This window comes from Euleptes europaea, chromosome 2 (genome assembly GCF_029931775.1).
Source record: "Euleptes europaea isolate rEulEur1 chromosome 2, rEulEur1.hap1, whole genome shotgun sequence".
Classification (NCBI taxonomy): domain Eukaryota; kingdom Metazoa; phylum Chordata; class Lepidosauria; order Squamata; family Sphaerodactylidae; genus Euleptes; species Euleptes europaea.
In genome coordinates this window covers 115,645,745-115,668,378 of record NC_079313.1, presented here as the reverse complement: position 1 = coordinate 115,668,378, position 22,634 = coordinate 115,645,745, and the positions used below count along the sequence as shown (strand labels likewise).

At 44.3% G+C, this 22,634-nt stretch overlaps 1 protein-coding gene across 1 annotated transcript in view; it reads left to right on the top strand.

Moving 5' to 3' along the window:
• The first annotated feature begins 6,572 nt into the window (after positions 1 to 6,572).
• Positions 6,573 to 22,634, top strand: part of LOC130473488 (thyrotropin-releasing hormone receptor-like) — a 34,084-nt gene continuing 18,022 nt past the window's right edge. Inside the window, exon 1 of the mRNA XM_056845017.1 lies at positions 6,573 to 7,382. Within this exon, the coding sequence (XP_056700995.1) occupies positions 6,573 to 7,382 (810 nt within the window). The remainder of the gene's footprint in view (positions 7,383 to 22,634) is intronic.

The following is a 22,634-nucleotide window of genomic DNA, read 5'->3' as shown; positions in this document are numbered from 1 at the left end:
ATACTGGAATGGGTAGACTTTTGATATGGATCTGGGATATGATTTACACTGAAATAAGATTGATTATACAGGAAATATCCCCAAAATACTGGAAAGAATGTTGTTTAGTATGATTAAATTTATGCTATAATGGCTGCAATTTGATGCAGCCAAATGGAAAGGGACAAAGGTTTCAGAATAAAGGGATTAAATTATTTTAATGTTAGAACTGGTGGAGTTGGAGAAACTAGGGAAAAGGGGAAAATTGAAGGAATCATTGTGATAATGTACAAGATCTGGGAATAATAGAAGGTTACTTTTTATTCTGATCCAGAATGTAAAACTTTATAAAATATGCAACTTTAGAATGAAATTAATGCTAGGATCAGTACATGCTAACGAAGGATAATAATACTTTATTAAGAGGTAGATGGAGGTGATGGGGAAGTTGTTATACTTTTGTGTTTAATGGTAATTAAGACAACAATTAATATAATTGTGATTGTGATATTATTTTTACATTGTTGTCAAAATTATGGAGAATTTATAGTTTTAAAAAAATCAATAAAATTTATTTAAAAAAAAAGAAGAAGAAGAAAACTGAGTGGGATGGTGTTTGTCCCACTCCTTGAGCCACGTACAGACAGGCAAGCTCTTTCCCGGGGAAGAGGACACAAACACCACTTTCTTAGCCACAGTTTTAGAACTTTCTGAGTTGCTTCTATCACAGAGAATACAAAGAACACATTCTTTCTTACAGGGGACCCATTGAATCTTAGGGTGAGATGTTAACCAAAAACAAGCCCTATTCAGTTGTTACAATTTTGGTGATTCCATCTAGGGTTGCCAGGCCCCTCTTTGCCACTGGCGGGAGGTTTTTGGGGCGGAGCCTGAGGAAGGTGGGGTGTGGGGAGGGAAGGGAAGGGACTTCAATGCCATAGGGTCCATTTGCCAAAGCGGACATTTTCTCCAGGTGATGAGATGTCTATCGGCTGGAGATCAGTTGTAATAGCAGGAGATCTCCAGCTAGTACCTGGAGGTTGGCAATCTTAATTCCATCACTTGTAAGGTGTGATTGCACAATGCATGATGATCCTCTTGATATGTGTGGTTTTCATTTTGTGTGAACAGGGCAAAGTGTGTGTGTATTTTCCAGCTTTAACATGTGCTCAGACTTCTGAGGGTGTGTGTTCACGCATACCAAAGCTGGAAGATATGGGTGCGGCCCTTTTCACACAAAATGGCGACTGCATGTGTTGGGATGGTTGCAGTAGGGTTGCCAGGTCCCTCTTCGCCACCAGTGGGAGGTTTTTGTGGCAGAACCTGAGGAGGGTGGGGTTTAAGGACTGGAGGGACTTCAATGCCATAGAGTCCAATTGTCAAAGCGGCCATTTTCTCCAGGTGAACTGATCTCTATCGGCTTGAGATCAGTTGTAATAGCAGGAGATCTCCAAGATGACACACGAGTCCTTCCGTGAACTGCAAATGCTGCAGTCTGATGGAGTTTATATGTGTTACATGTTTCTGAAGAAGGATACGAAACAAGTTTAACCAGTGCTTGTCATTTCACATGCATACGGACCAACATTACCGATCCTATCCAAGGCTCATACATTACAGGCTTTGCTGTAGCCTTGGACAACCAGCCAGTTGTGGGGTGTAAGGACGTTTTTCACCATTTCTCTACTTTTGCCTGCAGAAGAATTACTGTGTATAACTATACCTATCAAGCCTCCAGCCAAGATGCAGGATCGTGATTCTCCTCATCCTTTCGCCACTTACAGTGTGCATGCTCCTCATTGCTATTGCCGGACTTTTTTTTTACCCAGCTCTTGGAAGCTTTCCAGCTTGGCTTTTGGATACTGTATTCCTGTCTTGTTATATTGTTGTAGAGAATTTTTTATACTGTTTGATGCATACATATTGATGCAATTATGCATGTTTAAGTTACATATGTTGCTTTAGCATCATTACCTTGAATACACTCAACCTTGAATCACAGACTTTTGTGGCTTGTGTGCTTGTTATAATTACTCTTCCTTGCTCAGCCCAGTAACAGCACACATCTTCCTAACTATCACCTGGAGATTGGCAACCCTAGCCATTAGGCGTGGTTGAAGTGCCAAAATTTAATGGCTTTGCAAGGTTTTTTTATTATTATTATTTGTTTTTTTTTAACCAGACTGCTCTCTGTTAGCTAACTGTTAATATGAGATTTCAGCTCATTGTGTTTGGGTTTTATTTATTTATTTGTAAAATTCCTATGCCACCTATCTCTATCAAAGCGCTTAACTATTAAAAAAAAAAACACACCCAGTCAGTGCATAAAGCACCACAAAACAATGAATAGCTTAAATGAGTTTTTTAAAACAATTCCCAGGCTAAAAGCACCTGTCACTGAAAGGAATTCTCTTATTTATATCTACCATATAAAAAGGTTGATGGAAGAATATTAAACCTGGCAAGCATAAATGCCCTGTGGAAATCAGGTGATTCCAAATGCGATAAGTAAGCAGCTACAGTTCCACAATCCAGAGCAACACCATGAAACATGGGAGAACAATGTCAGTTTGCTAAAGAAAATTAAGTTTGCATTTCTATATCTAGCAAGCACTGATGCAGAAATCTAAAGGCCTGCTCTTTTCCAAGCAGCAAAAGAGAGTCAAAAGAAATACCCATAGGTGTTATTTTCCTATTAATTAACTTTAGCCACTTACTTATATAGGAGTCTGAGAGCAAGGCAGAGATAGAACTGGGGTGTTCAGTTAGAAAATGCAAACACAGCCAGAACTTAATGGTCTGAATCCAGGCCTTGGTTAAAAAGAAATGTTTTAGCCTGGTTCCCGAAAGGCAGTAGAGTAGGTGCCAGATGACTTTCAAGGGGGAGGGCATTCTACTGGCAAAGTGCCACAGCTTAAAAAGCCCAGCCTTGGGTCACCACCTACATCACCTCTATAGAGAGCCAGCGTGGTGTAGTGGTTAAGAGCAGTGGTTTGGAGCGGTGGAGTCTGATCTGGAGAACCGGGTTTGATTCCCCACTCCTCCACCTGAGCAGCGGAGGCTAATCTGGGGAACAAGGTTGGTGGTTTCCCCACTCCTACACATGAATCCAGCTGGGTGACTTTGGGCTAGTCACAGCTCTCTCAGCCCCCACCTACCTCACAGGGTGCCTGTTGTGGGGAGGGGGAAGGGACGGTGATTGTAAGCCAGTTTGATTCTTCCTTAAGTGGTAGAGAAAGTTGGCATATAAAAACCAGCTCTTCTTCTTCTATAGGTGTGGGCTTAGAGAGCAGGACTTGTGAGGAGTATCTTATCTGGTGGGCTGGGCAGTATGGGCAAAGATGGTCCTTCCAGACAGTACCCTGCCCCAAAGCCATTTTGGGCTTTAAACCATCACTTTGAATTGCGCCCGGAAAGAGCCAGCCAGGTTGATAGGAGCCCTGAATCCTATTCCTGACCGCCTGGCTGCTGGATTTTGTACAAACTGAAGCCAGCAAATCACTTGCATTTTTTCCCTAAATCAATTTCAATGGGTGGGATGATGAAGAAGAGTTGGTTTTTATACTCCACCTGTCTCTACCTTTAAGGAGTCTCAAAGTGACCTACAGTAACCTTCCCTTCCCCAGAACAGGCACCTTGTGAGGTAGGTGGGGCTGAGAGAGATCTGAGAGAACTGTGACTAGCCCAAGGATGCTTACTTGCAAGCAGAGTGATTTGGAATCAAATGTAACACACGCTGAAATAACAAGATGCCATGTGTTGAGGGGAGGGGGAGACGTTCATAAGAACATAAGAAAAGCCATGCTGGATCAGACCAAGGTCCATCAAGTCCAGCAGTCTGTTTACACAGTGGCCAACCAGGTGCCTCTAGGAAGCCCACAAACAAGACAACTGCTGCAGCACCATCCTGCCTGTGTTCCAAAGCACCTGATATAATAGGCATGCTCCTCTGGTCTAGGAGAGAATAGTTATGCATCATGACTAGTATCCATTTTGACTAGTCATAAGGACACTTGACCAGGAGCAATGCTTAGTTTCAACGTAACAGGAGCACTGATTCTCAGGCTTGCCTTGAAATCATACCTGTCTTACTCTAGAAACCTTTCTCCAATGATAATCCTAAATGGTTCATGGACAAATTGGGGCTTGTGTTCAAAACCACCTCCTTATGAGTGATGCTCCAATCCTGATCTCGGAGCCTGGGAAATCAGATGAAGCCGTGGAGGGCAAGAGGGGAAGGAAAGACCAGGTATGGGGTGGGAAGGAAATCCAATTATTATTTCTACCCCTGACGTCCAATCTATGGCCCCAAATCGCCATTGACCCAGAGACAGAATCTGGAGCAAGCACGAGGCCCCCTGCCTCCCCTCTGGCAGGGCAACAGCTGGCTCGCAGCAGGCAGAAATCAACAGGTGATGCTTTTCCTGGTTTGGAGATGGAGCCTGTCTTGCAGTTCTTGAAGATCCACAGAAAGGCTGGGTGTGCGGGGCGTGTCCGGGAGCCACTGCAAAGGCGGTGGATTCAGCGGTGGGAAGGGTCTTCTTCGGAAGCCACCCCCCTCCGATCATCGTGGGACCCCCCTCCCCGTCTGGCGGGGCGCTAGGACCCCGCTGCTGGCCAAGGCGCGCGGGTGCTGCCCACCCATGCGGAGGCAGCCGCGCGGGTGATCAGACTGCGGCAGGGCCGGGTGGCCGCAAAGAGGCGAAGGGAGGCGGGCGAGGCGGCGAGAAGAAGACCCCGGCGGAACGGGCTGGCCGCCCCGAGTCCAGCGCAGAGCCGCCCCGGCAGCCGCCCTCCTCGTCTCGCCGCTCCCCTGCCCATGGTAAAGTTCTTTCTTTCTTTCTTTCTTTCTTTCTTTCTTTCTTTCTTTCTTTCTTTCTTTCTTTCTTTCTTTCTTTCTTTCTTTCTTTCTTTCTTTCTTTCTTTCTTTCTTTCTTTCTTTCTTTCTTTCTTTCTTTCTTCCGTGTGGTGTAGTAGTTAGAGCGGTGATTTGGAGCGGTGGACTCTGACCTGGAGAACCGGCTTGGTTTCCCCACTCCCACACATGAAGCAAGCTGGGTGACCTTGGGCTAGTCACAGCTCTCTTAGCCCCAACTACCTCACAGGGTGTCTGTTGTGGGGAGGGGAAGGGACGATGACTGTAAGCCATCCCTTGAGTGGTAGAGAAAGACGGCATAAAAATCAACTCTTCTCTCTCTCTCTCTTTCTTTCTTTCTTTCTTTCTTTCTTTCTTTCTTTCTTTCTTTCTTTCTTTCTTTCTTTCTTTCTTCTCTCTCTCTTTCTTTCTTTCTTTCTTTCTTCTCTCTCTCTCTTTCTTTCTTTCTTCTCTCTCTCTTTCTTTCTTTCTTTCTTTCTTCTCTCTCTCTTTCTTTCTCTCTTTCTCTCTCTCTCTCTCTCTCTTTCTTTCTCTCTCTCTCTTTCATTCTTTCTCTTTCTTTCTCTTTCTTTCTTTCTCTCTCTTTCTTTTTCTTTCTTTCTTTCTTTCTTTCTTTCTTTCTTTCTTTCTTTCTTTCTTTCTTTCTTTCTTTCTTTCTTTCTTTCTTTCTTTCTTTGGCTTTCAGCCCCGGCGGCGAAGGGTCGGGCGAGGGTTCGAGCCTTTGGCGGCCTCTCCGGGAAGTTTGCCGGGGCAGCAGGGACGCGTGTCGGCGGGCAGGCGTGGGGGACCCTCCGAGGCTCCTGCCAGGCGAGCGCGCGTCCTGCGGCCGGAGCTGCCGAGGGCGAGGGAGACGCTCGGGCTCGGCGGGCAGGCAGGCAGGCAGGCAGGCAGCCTCCAGAACCGCTCGGTCACCTGGAGGCGCCGGGAAAGGCGCGGGCAAAGAGGCTCGCTTTGGCGCTCAAGTCGAGCGGCGCCGAGGTGTGGGCAGAGGGTCGAGGCAGCCAGGCTGGGGCCGAGTTGTGCGGGGCTGCGGGGCTGCAGGCCGCCGGAGAAACCGGGCTAGCCTGTTGCCATCACCAGGAGATGTGCTAGGAGAAAAGAGGCTCTGGGGCTCAAACGTTCCTGGATGCCTCCTCCTTGGAGCTGGGGCTGGAAAAGTTGCTTTGGGGGAAGGTCATGGTGCTCTGCTTATGCTCAGGGGCTTGTTGTTACAAAGAACAGAGAGCACCCTGCGGCTCTTTTCCAGGTTTGTTAGGCTTTAGAAATATTATTATTATCATCATCATCATTATTATTATTTCTCTTAAACACTCAAATACATTGATGATGATTAATGATGATGTATTATTAATTAATATTAATTAATTAATAATTATTGTATTAATAATGATGGTGATGATGTATTCTCTCAAAATCATTGACATATGTCTCAATAATCCTCACAACAATCCTGCAAGGTTGCTCGTTGTTTTTATTCCCAGATGTGTGTTTGGGTGGGAGAGCTGAGGCTGAGCCTCAAGCCATTCGTTACACTTGTAGACAAGTGGTGGTCTGAATGCAAGCCTCCTCGGCTTTTAACTACTGGGCAACACCAGCTCTGAGCCTACCATATAACTTCCCTCTCTTTGTGGCTCCTCAGGGTGCCTGCTGAACATCCTACACGTTTGGAAGCCCCAGCCAACCTCTGGTTCAAGAAGGAGGACGTGAAGATCTGGCAATGGAGAACCAGTCTTGGGATTTCTTTGGGACACCGGTGGGCAACGGGAGCGCCAACCAGACTTTCCTGAGCAACATGCCTCGTTTGCCCCTGGAGATGCAGGTGGTCACCATCATGCTGGTGCTGCTGATCTGCGGAGTGGGCATCGCGGGCAACGTCATGGTGGTGCTGGTGGTCCTTCGCACCAAGCACATGGTGACCCCCACCAACTGCTACTTGGTCAGCCTGGCTGTGGCGGACCTGATTGTGCTGCTGGCGGCGGGGCTGCCCAACATCTCCGAAGTGGTGGCCTCTTGGGTGTACGGCTACGCTGGGTGCCTCTGCATCACCTACCTGCAGTATCTGGGGATCAACATCTCCGCCTGCTCCATCACCGCCTTCACTGTGGAGCGCTACATCGCCATCTGCCACTCCATCAAAGCGCAGCTGCTCTGCACCGTGGCCCGGGCCAAGCGCATCATCGCCTGCGTGTGGTTCTTCACCTCTCTCTACTGCCTCATGTGGTTCTTCCTCGTGGACACCTCGCAGGTCGTTTTTGCCGACGGCGCGCAGGTCAGCTGCGGCTACCGTGTCTCCAGGAACCTCTACATGCCCATCTACTTCTTGGACTTCACCATCTTCTACGTCATCCCCCTGGGCCTGGCCACTGTCCTTTATGGCCTGATCGCTCGCATCCTCTTCATGAACCCGCTGCCCGCCACTCCGCAGCACACCAGCAGGCTGAGCAAACATGGCGGTTCCATCAGCACCTCCAGCTCCATGAAGCTCTCGTGCCGAGGGAACAAGGGTGCCTTGAGCTCCAGGAAACAGGTCCTCTTTCTGACTTTTCAGGGCTGGTTTAAGGGAGAAACGCACCATGAAATGTAGGGGGGGATGTGGACATCCTAGGGGCGCATGGGTGTGCACATGGGTCATATGGTTGTGGGGGATCCTTAGGGAGAGCCCAAGGTATTTTTGCCTTTGAAGCTGAAATGCCCAATGCACCTTTGCTCTTTATTGGCAATGCCAGCACCACCCACTTGCCAGAAACAAGCCCTACCATTAGAAAAGGTGAAACAGCCCATTTTGGCCAGCAAATAGGTTGTTAATGGCAATTCAATGTGCGCTGTTTGAGTTGAGCTGCTTCACGTTGTCACAAGGTGGCCATAATTAGATGAGGACTAGAGAATAAAACTGCTGCTATCATACTGCCCTTGTACAAATCTATGGTGAGACCACACTTGGAGTACTGTGTACAGTTCTGGTCACCACACCTAAAAAAGGATATTGCAGAGCTTGAGAAGGTGCAGAAAAGAGTAACCAGAATGATGAGGGGGCTAGAGCAACAGCCCTATGAGGAGCAGTTAAAATGCTTAGGGCTGTTTAGCTTGGAAAGAAGGCAGTTAAGGGGAGACATGATAGAGGTCTATAAAATCATGCATAGTATGGAGAGAGTGGACAGGGAGAAGCTTTCCTCCCTCTCTCATAATACTAGTACGTGGGGTCATCTGCTGAAGCTGGAGGGTGAGATATTCAAAACAGATAAAAGGAAGTATTTCTTCACCCAACACATTGTTAAATTGTGGAACTCCCTGCACCAGGATGTGGTGATGGCTGCCAACTTGGAAGGCTTTAAGAGGGGAGTGGGCATGTTCATGGAGGAGAGGGCTATTCATGGCTACTAGTCAAAATGGATACTGGTCATGAAGCAAACCTATTCTCCCTAGGATCAGAAGAGCCTGCCGAATATATTAGGTGCTGAGAAACACATGTGGGAGGGTGCTGCTGCAGTCGTCTTGTTTGTGGGCTTCCTAGAGGCACCTGGTTGTCCACTGTGTGAACAGACTGCTGGACTTGATGGGCCTTGGTCTGATCCAGCATGGCGTGTTCTTACCATAGGGAGAGGAAGGAGACTTGCCATTAGGGGGCACTGGCTCTGCACAGGGGCATGAGAGAACACAGATTAAGAAGGAGATAGGAGCAGTGTGCAACCTTTTGTCCTGTTTTATTGATAACCTTTTTCTCTGGGGACTTCTGAGCAAAGCTCGGGCAGCCCCAGGATGATCTGATTTGGAATGAATTTGGAGTACCTTGATGTAGATTAAATGGGGGGACATTATTTAGGGGCATGAGTCTAAGGCTGGGGAGGGGGGAAGCCATTAAATGCAGGGATTTGGGAAACACAGTTTGAATGGGGAGGCATAGCAATGTCACAGTGCTAGCAGCATTGTTCAGGAGGTACAGAGGAACTGAATAGCAAATTTGGGGCATCTGGAGTCTGCTTTGAATGCCCCCAATTCAGCTGTAAAAAAATGAGACAGCATGAGTTTTAAAAGTTTGTGCCTCTGAACATGTGCAGAGTGGATTTTTCTTGCTACTGAGAAACAACTGCCACTCCTACTCAACCATGCAGGAGCTACACTTTCAGGCTGGTGAGTGCAACCTTCTGATAGATTTAAGTCCTGGGGGCAATAAAATAATACTTTCATATAGCATCCCAAGCCAGCAAGGTAGGATTATTAAAAATACAATAATAATGTTGTAGTTATCATCACAGCAGCCCTGTAAGGTAGATCATCATTGTTATCCCGATATTGCAAGACTGTAGGAAGTCAGGGATGGGGACGGAGACGGAAGCTGAGAGATTGTCTTGTCTGGAGCTATGTAGTGAGCAGAAGTGAGATTTTTAGCTGTGTGCTTCCTTGTTCACAACCCTGCCCTTAGCTGTTGTGCTAAATCATTGAGGTGGAAAACTCTAAGAAGGAAGAAAAGAAATCAGAAGAACAGCAGAAGGCAGCTCCTGTGTCTAAACCTCTTTAAAGATATTTTAAAAGAGTAATAACTGCAGAGAATCTTTTTTTTTAAAGTCTCTTACTTAACACTTAGAAAAGAGAGAATGTTCCTTTTAAAGGATAAGAAGAGAAAACTGATGGGGGCAGTTTAGAGAGAAAGTCTGCATGTGTCTAGAGAAGACACAGTATAGGTATATGTGCCACTGATTTCTTTCTGGTTCCCTTGGATCCTGTCCTGTGAATTTTTATTTATATTTATTTATCTATTTTAAATATATATATATTTAGTCTTTCTGCCCTCGCAAGAGCCACCAAGGCAGCTGACAAATTAAAACTAGCAAATTAAGAAATTAAAGCTAACAAATTAAAACATCATAAAACCAACCAAAAAACCAACATCTTTAAAACAATTAAAACCAGAGCTAAAATACATTCAGAGACATAAAAACAACCATTAAAACACTAGATGGGAAGGAAGGATCACTGAGGGAATTCCAGATGAACCAAAAAAAGTCTTCACCCACTGGTGGAAGACCGCTACAGAAGGGACAGACAAGTCTCTGGAAAGAGTTCCAGAGTTTTGGTGCCGTGACCAAGAAGGCCTTCTCCCGGGTTGTGTGTGTGTATGTGTGTGAAGTGCTGTCAATCAATCAATCAATCAATCAATCATCACCTTTATTGGCATTAAGTGAAGTGCTGTCAAGTAGCTTCCGACTTATTGGCAACCCTATGAATTAATGTCCTCCGAAACGTCCTATCATTAACAGACTTTCTCAGGTCTTGCAAACTGAGGGCCATGGCTTCCTTTATTGAGTCAATCTATCTCATGTTGGGACTTCCCCTTTTCCTGCTGCCTTCAACTTTTCTGAGCATTCTTGTCTTTTCCAGTGATTCTTGTCTTTTCTTAATAATGTGACCAAAGTACAATAACCTCAGTTTCGTCGTTTTAGCTTCTAGGGATAGTTCAGGCTTGTTCCTGGGTTACTATCTGCCTAATCTCAGAAGGCAGGGCAGCCCAAAGCAGGGCCTGCAAAGATGACCGTAGTGGTTGGGTCGGTGCATAAGTTTTAAAGATATCAGTGTGGGATGCTCTAAGTATCAGGAATTCTTTGGGTGGAGATAAGTGTAAATGATTCCATTCTGTGATTCCGGAAAATCTCAGAGAAGATCTGGGATTTCTTCTCTTCTCCACCCCTCACCTCATATTTTCATTAAGCATAACAACAACCCTGCAGAAAGACACAATGGGCGAAAACGCATGGTCGCTTTACCCTTCTTTAATCTCTGTTTCAGCCAGGATTCAGCCTGGATCGAACGCATGCGTTTCGCTTAATGGCTAAAACAGGGATTAAAGGAGGATAAAGTGACCATGCGTTTTCGCCCAATGTCTCACAAAAGTTTCACTTCACTGAGAAGGGACCTTGATTTTCGGCTGCTCCTCATCCGCGAGGAGGTATAAACTGTGTGTGTGAGCAACGGCATTTTTTGTTGCTCACACTATAGTACACTGGCTAATTATCTGCTTGGTTAGAAGAGTGTTCAATTGCACAATGCCTACCGGAGTGGCTGTCTCTCCAAACAGAGCAGGTTTAATTAACTCCTCTAATTTAAGATCATTTACCTTCTCTGAGAGGGAGGGAGAAATTAATTGAACAGCTCCCGATCACATCTGAAGGGTTTTTTGGCACAATCTGTTTACTTGTTGCTTGTTTTTATCTTGTTTTTGACATCTTTTCTGAACACTACATTTCTGTTACCGCATTCGCCAAACCAAGGGCATTGCTTTGCCTTTGGGAAGACAAGAATATGAGAGCTGCCTTGCTGATTAAGGAGAAGGCCCATGTAGAATGAGAGTCTGTCCTCCAACAATGGCCATTCAGATATGTTTGGAAGCTCACAAGGGGATGAGAGCAGTGAAGGCCACCCGTTATTGTCTGTTCCCAGGATTCATTTCTCAGAAGTAGACTGCCTGTGAACTTGGAGGTTTCCTTTAGCTACCATGGCTAATAGATGTCTGACAGACCTAGCCTTCATCTGTTCATTCGTCTTTTTTAAAAAAGCCAGCTATCCAAGTAGCTTATTCACTATCCTGAGGCAGTGAGTTCCACAGGCTGGGTACTGTATGAAGGACTTCCTTCTGTGTGCACAGTGTGCATGAAACTTTCTGCCAATTCATTTCCCTTGAGACCAAGGGATTATGATTATGAGACCAAGAAAAGAACATTTCTCTGTGGGTGAACTCCACACCCTGTTTGCAGTGTTACGTCTCTCTCTAAACTCTCTTTTATCCCCAGGCTAAAGAGTCAGAGTCTTTCCTTATCATTCTGGTGCCCTTTGATCATTTTCGATGTAATTAATTGTAACTTTCCCAGATCTCTGATATTGTTTAGCCTGAAGAGGAGAAGACTGAGAGGTGATATGATAACCATCTTCAAGTACCAGAAGGTCAGACCAGAACCAATGGGTTGAAATTAAATCAAATGAGTTTCAGTCTAGACATTAGGAGGAATTTTCTAGCAGTTAGAGTGGTTCCTCAGTGGAACAGGCTTCCTCTGGAGGTGGTAAGCTCTCCTTCCCTGGAGGTTTTTAAGAAGAGGTTAGATGGCCATCTATCAGCAATGCTGATTCTATGACCTTAAGCAGATGATGAGAGGGAGGGCATCTTGGCCATCTTCTAGGCATGGAGTAGGGGTCACTGGGTGTGTGTGTGGGGGGGAGAGTGTTGTGAATTTCCTGCATTGTGCAGGGGGTTGGACTAGATGACCCTGGTGGTCCTTTCCAACTCTATGATTTTGTATTCCAGAGATCAGACAATGACCCCCAGATCAACTAAATCATTTTGCAAAGACCATCATTTTTTTAAAAAAAAAAAGGTAAATGCTGTCTGCCCCTTGGCTGTACAGCTTCATTGTTTCACTGTGATAGAAGCACCCCTTCCCTGAGTGTTGTCATACGGCTGCATCCAACAGCAAGGGCCCATTCTGTGCTGCTACATCAGCAATTCCCCACTGTTTTGCTGAGTTCTTAAAAAAAATAGTTTATCCGTATGCTTCCCCTCCCTTGTGATCCAAGTGCGTCTCTAAATTCAGGGGAGGATGGGGGAGAGAGCAATTAGCTAGGCCTCCCCCTGCCAGTGCAAACATCTCTTTTTCTATCTGTTGTGCATGGATGGAATACAGCGGGGTTTTAATTGAAAAGTGGCTCATGGCAGTATCATTAATGTTTCATTCAGTGGAACGCCCCTAAGGAATGGCAGTAAGTACCACTCTTATCCAGTAGGGGGAGGTCTTTTCCTGTCTCTTGGCATCTTGGTCCTTTGATGTCAGACTCAGGGAGCTGAAGTGTGTTCTTTGGAAAAGAACCGAAGAAAAATAATGAAAAGAACAAGTGGAGAACCCACAAGGACCTGTGGGAGGAATATCTCATTCCCCCCCCCCATCCATGATCTACTCTTTCCCTTTCCTAGCAGCTCCATAGCTTCTTTCCTTTTCATGATTTCTTCTCTCCTTCTCACCCACCAGCCAACCTACCTTTATCTACACCCAACCTCAACCCCCGTATTTTCAGCTTCATCTCCTTTCCTGGCGGCTTCTGCCTGGGAAACCTCTGGCCAAGTTGTATGATGCTGCCTGAGACTGGCGCAGTTGTGCAATGGGGAACCTGGAAGGACTTATAGGGGGTACCTCACTTTCCCCTTTATCCTCTTCCCCACACAATTTCCTCTTTCTTTCCTCCTGGCAGCCCCCATGTACTCACCTTTCTCTGCTTCCTTTTGTCCTTCCCACTCACCAACAAACCTACTTGTTATCTGCATCCACATCTTTAGCTATATTTATTATTTATTTACTTCATTTATATCCCACTATTCTCCCCAGTGGGGACCCAAAGCAGCTTACATCATTCTCCTCCCCCACCCAATTTTATCCTCACATCAGCCCCGTGAGATATGTTAGGCTGAGTATGTGAATAAGCCAAAATTGCTCAGAGAGCTTCCACAGCAGAGTGGCAATTCCAGCCTGGATCTCTGAAATCCTAGTCTGAAACTCTAACTACTACACAGGTTTTCATTGAGTGACTGCAGTTGAAGAGTAGCAAGCAGCCAGATTTGGGTGAGTCATCCACGTTGCATGGTAGCAAGTTGTCTGGTGGATGGTGCCGGGCCTCGCCCTAATGAGTCCTCCCTCAAGAGCCAAAACAGCCCTGGGACATTGCCCCCTCCACCTGCCTGTAACTGACTGAAACCAAGGCCTGAAGGCTGGCGATACTGTTGTGGTTCTCTTTGAGTGGCAACTGAGGGAATCTTTTCTTAAAGCTACAGGTGCTCCTTTTATTATTTTGGGGGGATTAAGGTAAAAAGGTACCTTAATCCTCCCAAAATAATAAAAGGATTAACTCTCACAATAAATAAATAAATTATTATATAATTTTCAGATTTTATGCAAACCTGGGGTTTTTCTCAGATTTGTAGAAGTTCTACCTTGTCTGTCCATGGCCCCAATGTCTGGATTTAAGTATCCTCAGATGGGGTCATAATTAGATATATTGATGTTTTTAAATCATGCAGATCTAAAAATATTTCAGAAAATGGAAATTTGAATTGAGCAATATTGTGGCTTGTTTTATTGATTTGGATTAATTTAAAAGGGGGTTGAACAAATGCATGGGGAATGGGTCTGGTGCTGGCTATTAGACACAATCACCAAATGGGACCTGAAGGTTCAGAAGGATAATGCCTCTGATTGTCCGATATTGGTGAGCAGTCAGCATATGAGGAGTGTTGCCTGTTTATGAGCTTCCCTGTAACATCTGGCTACTGTTGGAAACTGGTCTGGATGGATCACTAATATGATCCACATGGCCACTCTTATGTACTAAAATAAACAAGGTTATATATAAGAGCAAATTCAGTTTAACAAAAAGTTCATAATTTGGAGGAAGATGTTGGACTCTGTCCCACTGCCAAAAGGTGATTGGGATGGAAACCAAACAAACCTGATATCTGTCATCTCAGTTTGGTAGTAACTTCTTACACTTGAAATAGGACTACACTGTGAGCCACATGAGGGTCACCCCTCATTGGATCAGGGCCAATTTTGTATAAAAACATGTTTGGCAATTTAACACCATTCATATTTGTGCTTTCAGTCTTGTAGGAAATGACCTGTAAGAACTTCGAGCCAGTATTAATTTACTTCAACATTTGACTGATTTTAGCAGGCACTCTTTTGGTTTAAGTTGAGTGATCTACAGAATACTTTCCTTTAACAGGAGCATTAACTGGAATTTTTGTTGCAGATTTAAGGTTTTTAGTTTGATTTTAGTGGCGTCCCTGCTGAGTGGAATGGGTTAATTCCTGACTGCATTTAATTCTTCTGTGTAGTCTCTTGATCTAAGTAATATAATTTCTTGGTCCAGCAATTTATAGACATGGTAAGAAAGGCCAAAGCACACTCAGTTCTCCACCTCTGCAAGGGCATCCACATTCATTCTCATGAATGGGAACAGTTCTGAAACTAATTGAAAATATAGTGGGGGGGCAGCTGTGACTCAGAGCATCTGCTTGGTATGCAGAAGGTCCCAGGTTCAATCTCCCGCATCTCCAGTTAAAGGGACCAGGCGAGTAGGTGATGTGAAAGACCTCTGCCTGAGACCCTGGAGAGCCGTTATCGATCTGAGTAGACAATACTGACTTTAATGGACCAAGGGTCTGATTCAGTATAAGGCAGCTTCATGTGTTCGTGTGTATAGTTGCCATTGTACTTTTTTGCCTTCATCCTTCATTTTATGCCAAGACTTGATTTCTCCTTGTGACTTTATCATATCTCCATATGTTATAAAATCTTTTCCCCCCTCACATTATCATAATATGCCTCTATTGAGGACATTAATGGGGATATTGGAGGACTAATTCTTCTTCAGGTAGATTCCCAAATTCTGAGTAAACTAACTCTAATTACATGGCTGCTATTTTGCGTTGTGTTTTTTTTAACTGATTTTTTAGTCCATAGATAATTGTGTAATCCTTCCAAATATGCCGTTTCTAATTTTATTACTCTTTCATCTGTTTTTTTTTAAATCCAATCCACACTCCAAACCAGGCCAGCTGCTTGATAATATAGTGTAATATTAGGTACTGCTTGTCCTCTTCTCTTTTCTCATCTTGTAAAACTTTAAATCTGATTCTTGACAAAAGGAACAGTTCTGTATGCTCAAACAGAGATTTCTGCCAAACTGCCTCTTAGGGCTCCACTAAAGGCTAGCCTGATCTCGTCAGATCTCAGAAGCTAAGCAGGGTTAGCACTGGTTAGTATTTGGATGGGAGACCCCCAAGGAAGACCAGGGTTGCCGTGCAGAGGAAGGCACTGGGAAACCACCTCTGTTAGTCTCTTGCCATGAAAACCCCAAAAGGGGTCGCCATAAGTCGGCTGCGACTTGAAGGCACTTTACACGCACAAACATTATGTATGACCTGAACTGGGTTGGAGATACCCTGACCCAATAACATTGGGGAACTGAGTTTCTACTTGCGAGCACTGAAAAAGGGAGGAGGGGCTTCAGCCTTCACTCCCACTCTGTTTTCTATTGCCAAAACAGCCTGGGGGCCCTGTTTGCCTCGCTTTGTGGCTCCACATGTTGCAGTCATTCCATGTGGAGCTCCAGAGTGGGGCAAACAGCCCCCCTTTGGCTGTTTTGGCTTAAGAAAAAGCATTGGAGGGAAGTCTGAAGCCTTCCTCCTCTGTGCCAATGCTTGCCAACAGAAACCAGCCCTGCAGCACTTGGGAACAAGAGTCCCCTGATGTTACATGTACTGCGATCTCTGGCCCAACTTGGGTCACACATATGTTTGGTTGAGCCCTCGTGTAGGAGCTCCATGTAATCATCAAAGTAGACCTAGGGGTTCCATGGATGGATTTAAATCCTGGGTTAAAAATCTGCTATGAATCTTTAGGCAGTCACACATTTTCAGCCTGACCTACCTCCCAGGGTTGTTGTGAGGATAAAATAAAGAACTGAGTTCCTTTTTGGAGGAAGAGCGAAATAAAAATATTCTAGGTAGATAAATAGATGTGCATGAAAGCTAGGACTCAGTAGGGGTATATTTTCCAAATGAGACATGATTTATCTTTGTGAACAGGTAAAAAATCTTTTGCAAATATCCACAAACAATCATCTACATTAGCATGTCAAGAACCAAATAATTAATTGTTCAAAAGACAGCCAATTAATTTCAAAGATTTAGCCATCTGACAGCCTTGTCATTTTAGGTGTTTTGTTATAATTTAAGCAAGATTTATTCAGATCTCTACAGTCCTGATATCATTTTTACACTAGAAACATAAGCCAGTCTTAAGCCTCATTAGATATCATGGGTCCCGTGAGGTGGAGTCAGGAAATAGTAGTTCTCTATACAATGGCTAGAACTTCTGTGCGCTGCACAATTTCTGTTTTCTCCTTCTATACTCTTATTCCTCTGCTGTGAAGAACATCTCTTTTTGCTATCTGTGGATAGACAATGTGGAAATATTTTATCAAAACCTTATTTGGCAAAAAATCTACATAGAAAGTCTAGTGGGGTGGGGGAGAAGTCTGAAAACATAGACAATCTCTACCTATCTATCTACTTTCATTTTGAAGGCCCAATTTGAGCTTTCTAGGTGTAGCATTATTTAAGTCTTTGTAGTACGTACGTAGCATTTAAAATGTGTTTTAAAGCAATGAGCATCTGGCCCTTTCATATAATACTAGAACTCAGGGGTACCCAGTGAAGTTGATGGGCCATAGAATTAGAGTGGACAAAAGGAAGTACTCCTTTAACTCAGTAATTAAATTGTATATAGAGATGCTAAATTTACTAATTGTTATCTGCATGTTGTGGCATTAATCTTTTTAAAAACTTAAAACAAAAAAAATGTTATTAAATTGTAGAATTCGCTGCCAGTGCACGTAGAGATGGTGGCACACATAGATGGCTTTAAAGGGGTATTAGAGTTATGGAGGATAGATCCATCAATGATTACTATGTGTGTATGGAAAGTGCCGTCAAGTTGCAGCCGATTTATGGTGACCCCTTATGGGGTTTTCATGGCAAGTGACTAACAGTGGTGGTTTGTCATTGCCTTCCACTGCATATCATCCCTAGTATACCTTGATGGTTTCCCAGCCAAATACTAACCAGGGCTGATCCTTCTTAGCTTCTGAGATCGGGCAATACCATGCTGCCCTCCCATCAGTGATTACTAGCCATGTTGAATTAAAGGACCTTCCATCCATATAAAGAATCAGCAAACCTCTGAATACCAGTACTAGGAGGCAACATTAGGGACAGGCCTTGACCTCTATGGTCTGTTTGTTGGCCTTCCCGGGCAACTAGTTGACTGCTGTGTGACACAGAATGCTTGACTAGATGGACCACTGAACAAGCAAGACTTTTCTTAGGGAGTAGAAATAATAATAATAATAATAATAATAATAATAATAATAATAATAATAATAATAATAATAATAATATAAAGGAAATACACACTGGTGATCCACAATTTATTTCAGCTCACATATTTATGTAAGTACATAGGACCTGCTTTAAGGGCCACCAAAGCCAATGACAGTTGCCTTTACTACAGATTCACCAGTTCACTTTGCTTGTGATGGCTGTCTGAGCTTCCTTGCAGAGCTTGCTATATATAAGACTGCAGTGCGTTTTTTAAAAGTTTCATAAGATTATAAAGGAAAACTGAGGCCCAGAACTGGCAAGTGGTGCAAACCAGTGAACCAAGAGCAGTACCTTGGACAGCGTTTATTTCCCCACCACCACCCCCGCGGTCATTGCATTAGGAATAGAGAAGGTGGGTTAGGTTGCCAGTATGGAGGAGAAAGACAATTTATAAAGGAAATACAAACTTGGAGGCAAAAATCAATCGCTCTTTGTTGCAAGAATGCAAGGGGAAGTTTCGAGCTGGAGGAATGAGCCTGATGAGACCTTTCATACACAGGCCAAGGTTCAGTGCCCTGGAGCTGACAGCCAGAGCAGTCTAGTCAAAAGGATTTCATGGAACAAATTCCCCTGGAAGTAAGCTGTCCTTCATTGTTCCTTTCCCAGAGAGAAACCAACTCCCAAGGCAACCCGTTGAAGTCTCTAGAATGAGCTTAGCTGGGAGAAAAATATTAGCCCATCTGCTATACGAGTTGTTCAGTGTATAAAAACAGTTGGGTTTTGTTTTTAGTGAAGAAATTTTTCATGGTAAGCCTTTCCACGTTATCTGAAAGATGCAATGGGCACACAACAGGCTGAACAAGTTTTAAACAAGGATGGAGCTGCTGTTTTTGAGGAACAGGGAAAAAATCCCACAAATGCAGGTTTTCCCATCACAGTATTGGTAACAATGGGGAGGATTGCAGCAGCTCTAGAGCCCTGACCTGGATAGCCCCGGCTAGCCTGATCTCATCAGATCTCAGAAGCTAAGCATGGTCGACCCTGGCAAGTATTTGGATGGGAGATCGCCAAGGAAGTCCAGGATAGTGCCTAGAAAATCCCACCAGGGGCTACCATAAGTCAGAAGTGACTTGATGGGGCGCTCGTGCGCATGCAAGATAGAGAGAGAGAGAGCTTCAGAACAATAGAGGTCCTGCCCATTTTGTAAGATGACCCCCCACACATACACCTAAAATAGGCAGATAATTCTGAAAGGAAGTATTTCCACAGAGCTATGTAAGGATGCAACTAAGTGGGGAAGAGGGGACATGATGAATGTTCATAGGCTGGAGAGGCATGCAATGTTTCATGAGAACACATATTTTATGATTCATAGCAGAAAGGCATGATTCTTTCTTCACATTGCTATAGCACTTGAATTCCTACTGGCATACTTGGAATTTCCCCTTCGGTTTTTCCTTTTTCTCTTCTAAGAATTGTTGTTTTTTTTAATCAATCCTGGGACTTGTTTTTTTATTGCAATGTATTGTATTGTGTATGCACCTTGATTGTTTAGTGCGTTTTATTACATTGTTTTATGTTCTCGGATTTTCAGGGTGGGTATTCAGGTGAGGAAAGAAGCACCAGAGGCTGGGGTGCTGTTGTAACATCTGTTTGCCAATGTATATGTCGAGCAGAGGAGGCAGGCTGGCTGACAGCAAGACAAGGTTAATCTTAATACAGCATTGGACACCCTCTCTCTCTCTCTCTCTCTCTCTCACACACACACACAGAGAGAGAGAGAGAGAGAGAGAGAGAGAGACAAGCAGCAGGATGCCCATGCAGTTTCCTAAGGCTGCTTCTTGCCAGCCAGAAGCCCCAGGGCCTGTCTTCGTATTACATTTTCCCTCATGGTGGTTTAAGCGATCTTTTCTGGAGTGCTGCTTTTCGCAAGTGCGCCTGGGCCTGATTTGGATTGGGGCTCTGCTTTGCAGGGGAAAGGGAGCTTCTCCCAGCTTTTCTCCATGCTTTTTCCCCTCAATGTGATATGTTCCTGGGGAGTTGTTACTTCCCACCCACCCCAACTGGGGAAACAGAATGTGTACACCCTCAGTACCCATGCGGCCTCAACAGTGCAAATAGTGTCTCCCCAGGAATTAATTAAAAGTGCTCTGAACTGGTAGAGAGGGAACGCATGACAATGCAACATTGCTGCCCCTCTAATTTCATCACCACACATTCCTCTTAGTTTTATGTAGACTAAAAATCAGAGGAACTGCAACCCATCAAGCTCATGGTAGACTGTATGGTTTTATAAAGAATAAAATCAGATTTAAACAGAAGGAGTCACTAAACCACATGAAACAGTCTTGATGATGAGTCAGTTTTTCCCAGGTGGTCAGACTTCCTTGAATTAAATGGGAGGCACACAATATTTCTGCATCCATACAGCCTTAAAAAAAAAAAATTCAGAAACACAAGCCTTTAGAAGAATCTCTCTTTCTGTGCTTCTTTGTGAGTCACTGATCTGGGATTTCTGCCTCAGAGGGCAAGTAATTCTGCTGCATGTCTCTGTCGGAAGGGATTGAATAATCAGACAGTGCAGCAGAATCACCCACTTCAAACTGAAGCACCACCCCTGTACTGGGACTACAACATGCTTCCGACATGTATGTGAACACTGTGTGCTGGTGGAACAGTATACGGCCACATGGAGAGGCAGTCTGGCAAATCTGTGACTGCTCTGGTTCTGCCCAGAGTATACATTGAAACCCTTTTTGGACAGAGTTAAAAAAAGGCCATTCTCTATTAAAAAAAAAAAAAAAAAAAAGAGGACAGATTGTCATTCTGGATAGCCCCAAACCAGCCATTCTGCTACAGGGTACAGCTCTCTGCAGACCTCTGCTTATCATGCTGGAGAAATGACCAGCATCCTTCCACAAATGAGATGTCATAAAAGTAAAGGGGGCAGACGAAACCATTAAAATGCTCAGTCTTTTTCAGAGCAGTAGGAACCCCCCGAAGTCCCATATTCTTCTAACCCTTCGTAACTGCAATAGCCTCATTTGCGTTTGACTTTGAAAATGAGAAATGCTACAAAACAATGAAACTGGGATCAATAACCCATCCGGAAATTCTGGCACAGAGTATCACAACTGTTTTAATAGTACACTGCAAAGCTCTTCAAGTATATATGTGGGGGGGGGGGGAGAAATGTTTCTGTCCATCCATCACTGCATTAGTACCCAAATGTAATTATCAAAGAAGGGGAAAAAAATGCATCCCTGCTGTTGAGGTTATCCGCTGTAATGCGAGAGGGTCATTAAAAACCACAACGCTCTAAGTTCTGGCTTTCCATCTCTCATCCTAAAGTGGGAGGCTGCAAATGATTTTCATGACAGTCATTAACAACAATGTAAAACTCCGATGTCAAGGCTTCTGGGATCGTTTCAGTGATCGAAGCTGAATTATATATCATTTCTTTGTTAGCTAGACACTTTGAGAAGCCGCATCTGTCTGGAATCAATAAGATGAAAAGGCAACGTGGATCAACATGAATGACAACAAATCGTGCTTGAAGAAAACATTTCCCTAGATAGTGCGCGCTATATAATATCCCACAATCTTTTAATTTTGGTATAAGGTGTTGAGTCTGCAAATGTGGAATAATGGGAGCTAGGGGACCTTAATGTGCAAGCAGAGAAGGGAAACCTAAGTAGGCCTCAGAAGTGAGTCTCGTTTTATTCAATGGGTCTTACTCCAAAAAAAGTGTTCTCAGGATTACTGCTATAATGAGGAACCCACAGAACTACCCTCAACAGAGCTATACCTAGGGTTACCAGGTGGCCCCTGGTGGCGGGCAAGCCCCCAGCAATTTACCCCTCTGCCCGCTGACCACCTGAGGGTCGGCGGGCAAACGTGCACACGGGTGTGCATCCCGCGCACTTCACTTCTGGTTTAGAACCGGAATTTCTGCCTCACGAGGGGTCCTTATACCTCTTAGTTTGAGTGGTAAAGGGCCGCTATACCCTTCTAGGGCCACTGAGGTGGAAATTTGTGCATAACGTCCAGATCAGAAATCTTTAGGAACTTTCCTCATTATTTTTCTTCCATCATTAATTTGCATTTGTTACTGAGAGCTCAGACATCTTTCTCAAAGAGACAGCTTTAGTTGTAAAAAATAAATGAATGTAAGCTGGAACAACGTCCAGGTTGAGTATCCCTTATCCGGACTGATCTGAAAACCAGACCTTCTGAGCCGGCATGCAGGCATTACTCACAAGCCCTCAGCACTGCCATTGATGGTTCAATGTACACAAAATTATTTAAAATATTGTTTAAAATTGCATTCAGGCTATGTGTATAAAGTATATATAAGACGTATATAAAACATAAATGAATTTCGTGGTTAGACTTGGGTCCCATCCCTAAGATATCTCATTATGTATATGCAAAAATTCTAAAATATTCCAAAATACGTAAAGATCCGAAATACGGACCGCTTCTGGTCCCAAGCAGTCTGGATAAGGGATACTCAACCTAGAGTGGCTAAGAGACAGAACCACAAATTAGGAGGGGCACAGTTTGACTCTTCCATCTGCCAGAAACTCACCCAGCTGCCTTAATGTGTAGGAGTGGGGAAACCAACCCTGCTCATGTGAAGGAGTGGGGAATCAAACACGGTTCTCCAGATTAGAGTCCACCACTCCTAACCACCGCTCTTAACCACTACACCACACTGGGATAGAAACATTTAAGTGAATTTTAAAAACTGATAACAGACAAAATAATATTGGTGGATCTGTAGATTTTTGGCATACAAATCCCACCACCACCACCCAAGAACCCCTTTCGGTTCTGCTATGTTATTATATTGGAGGC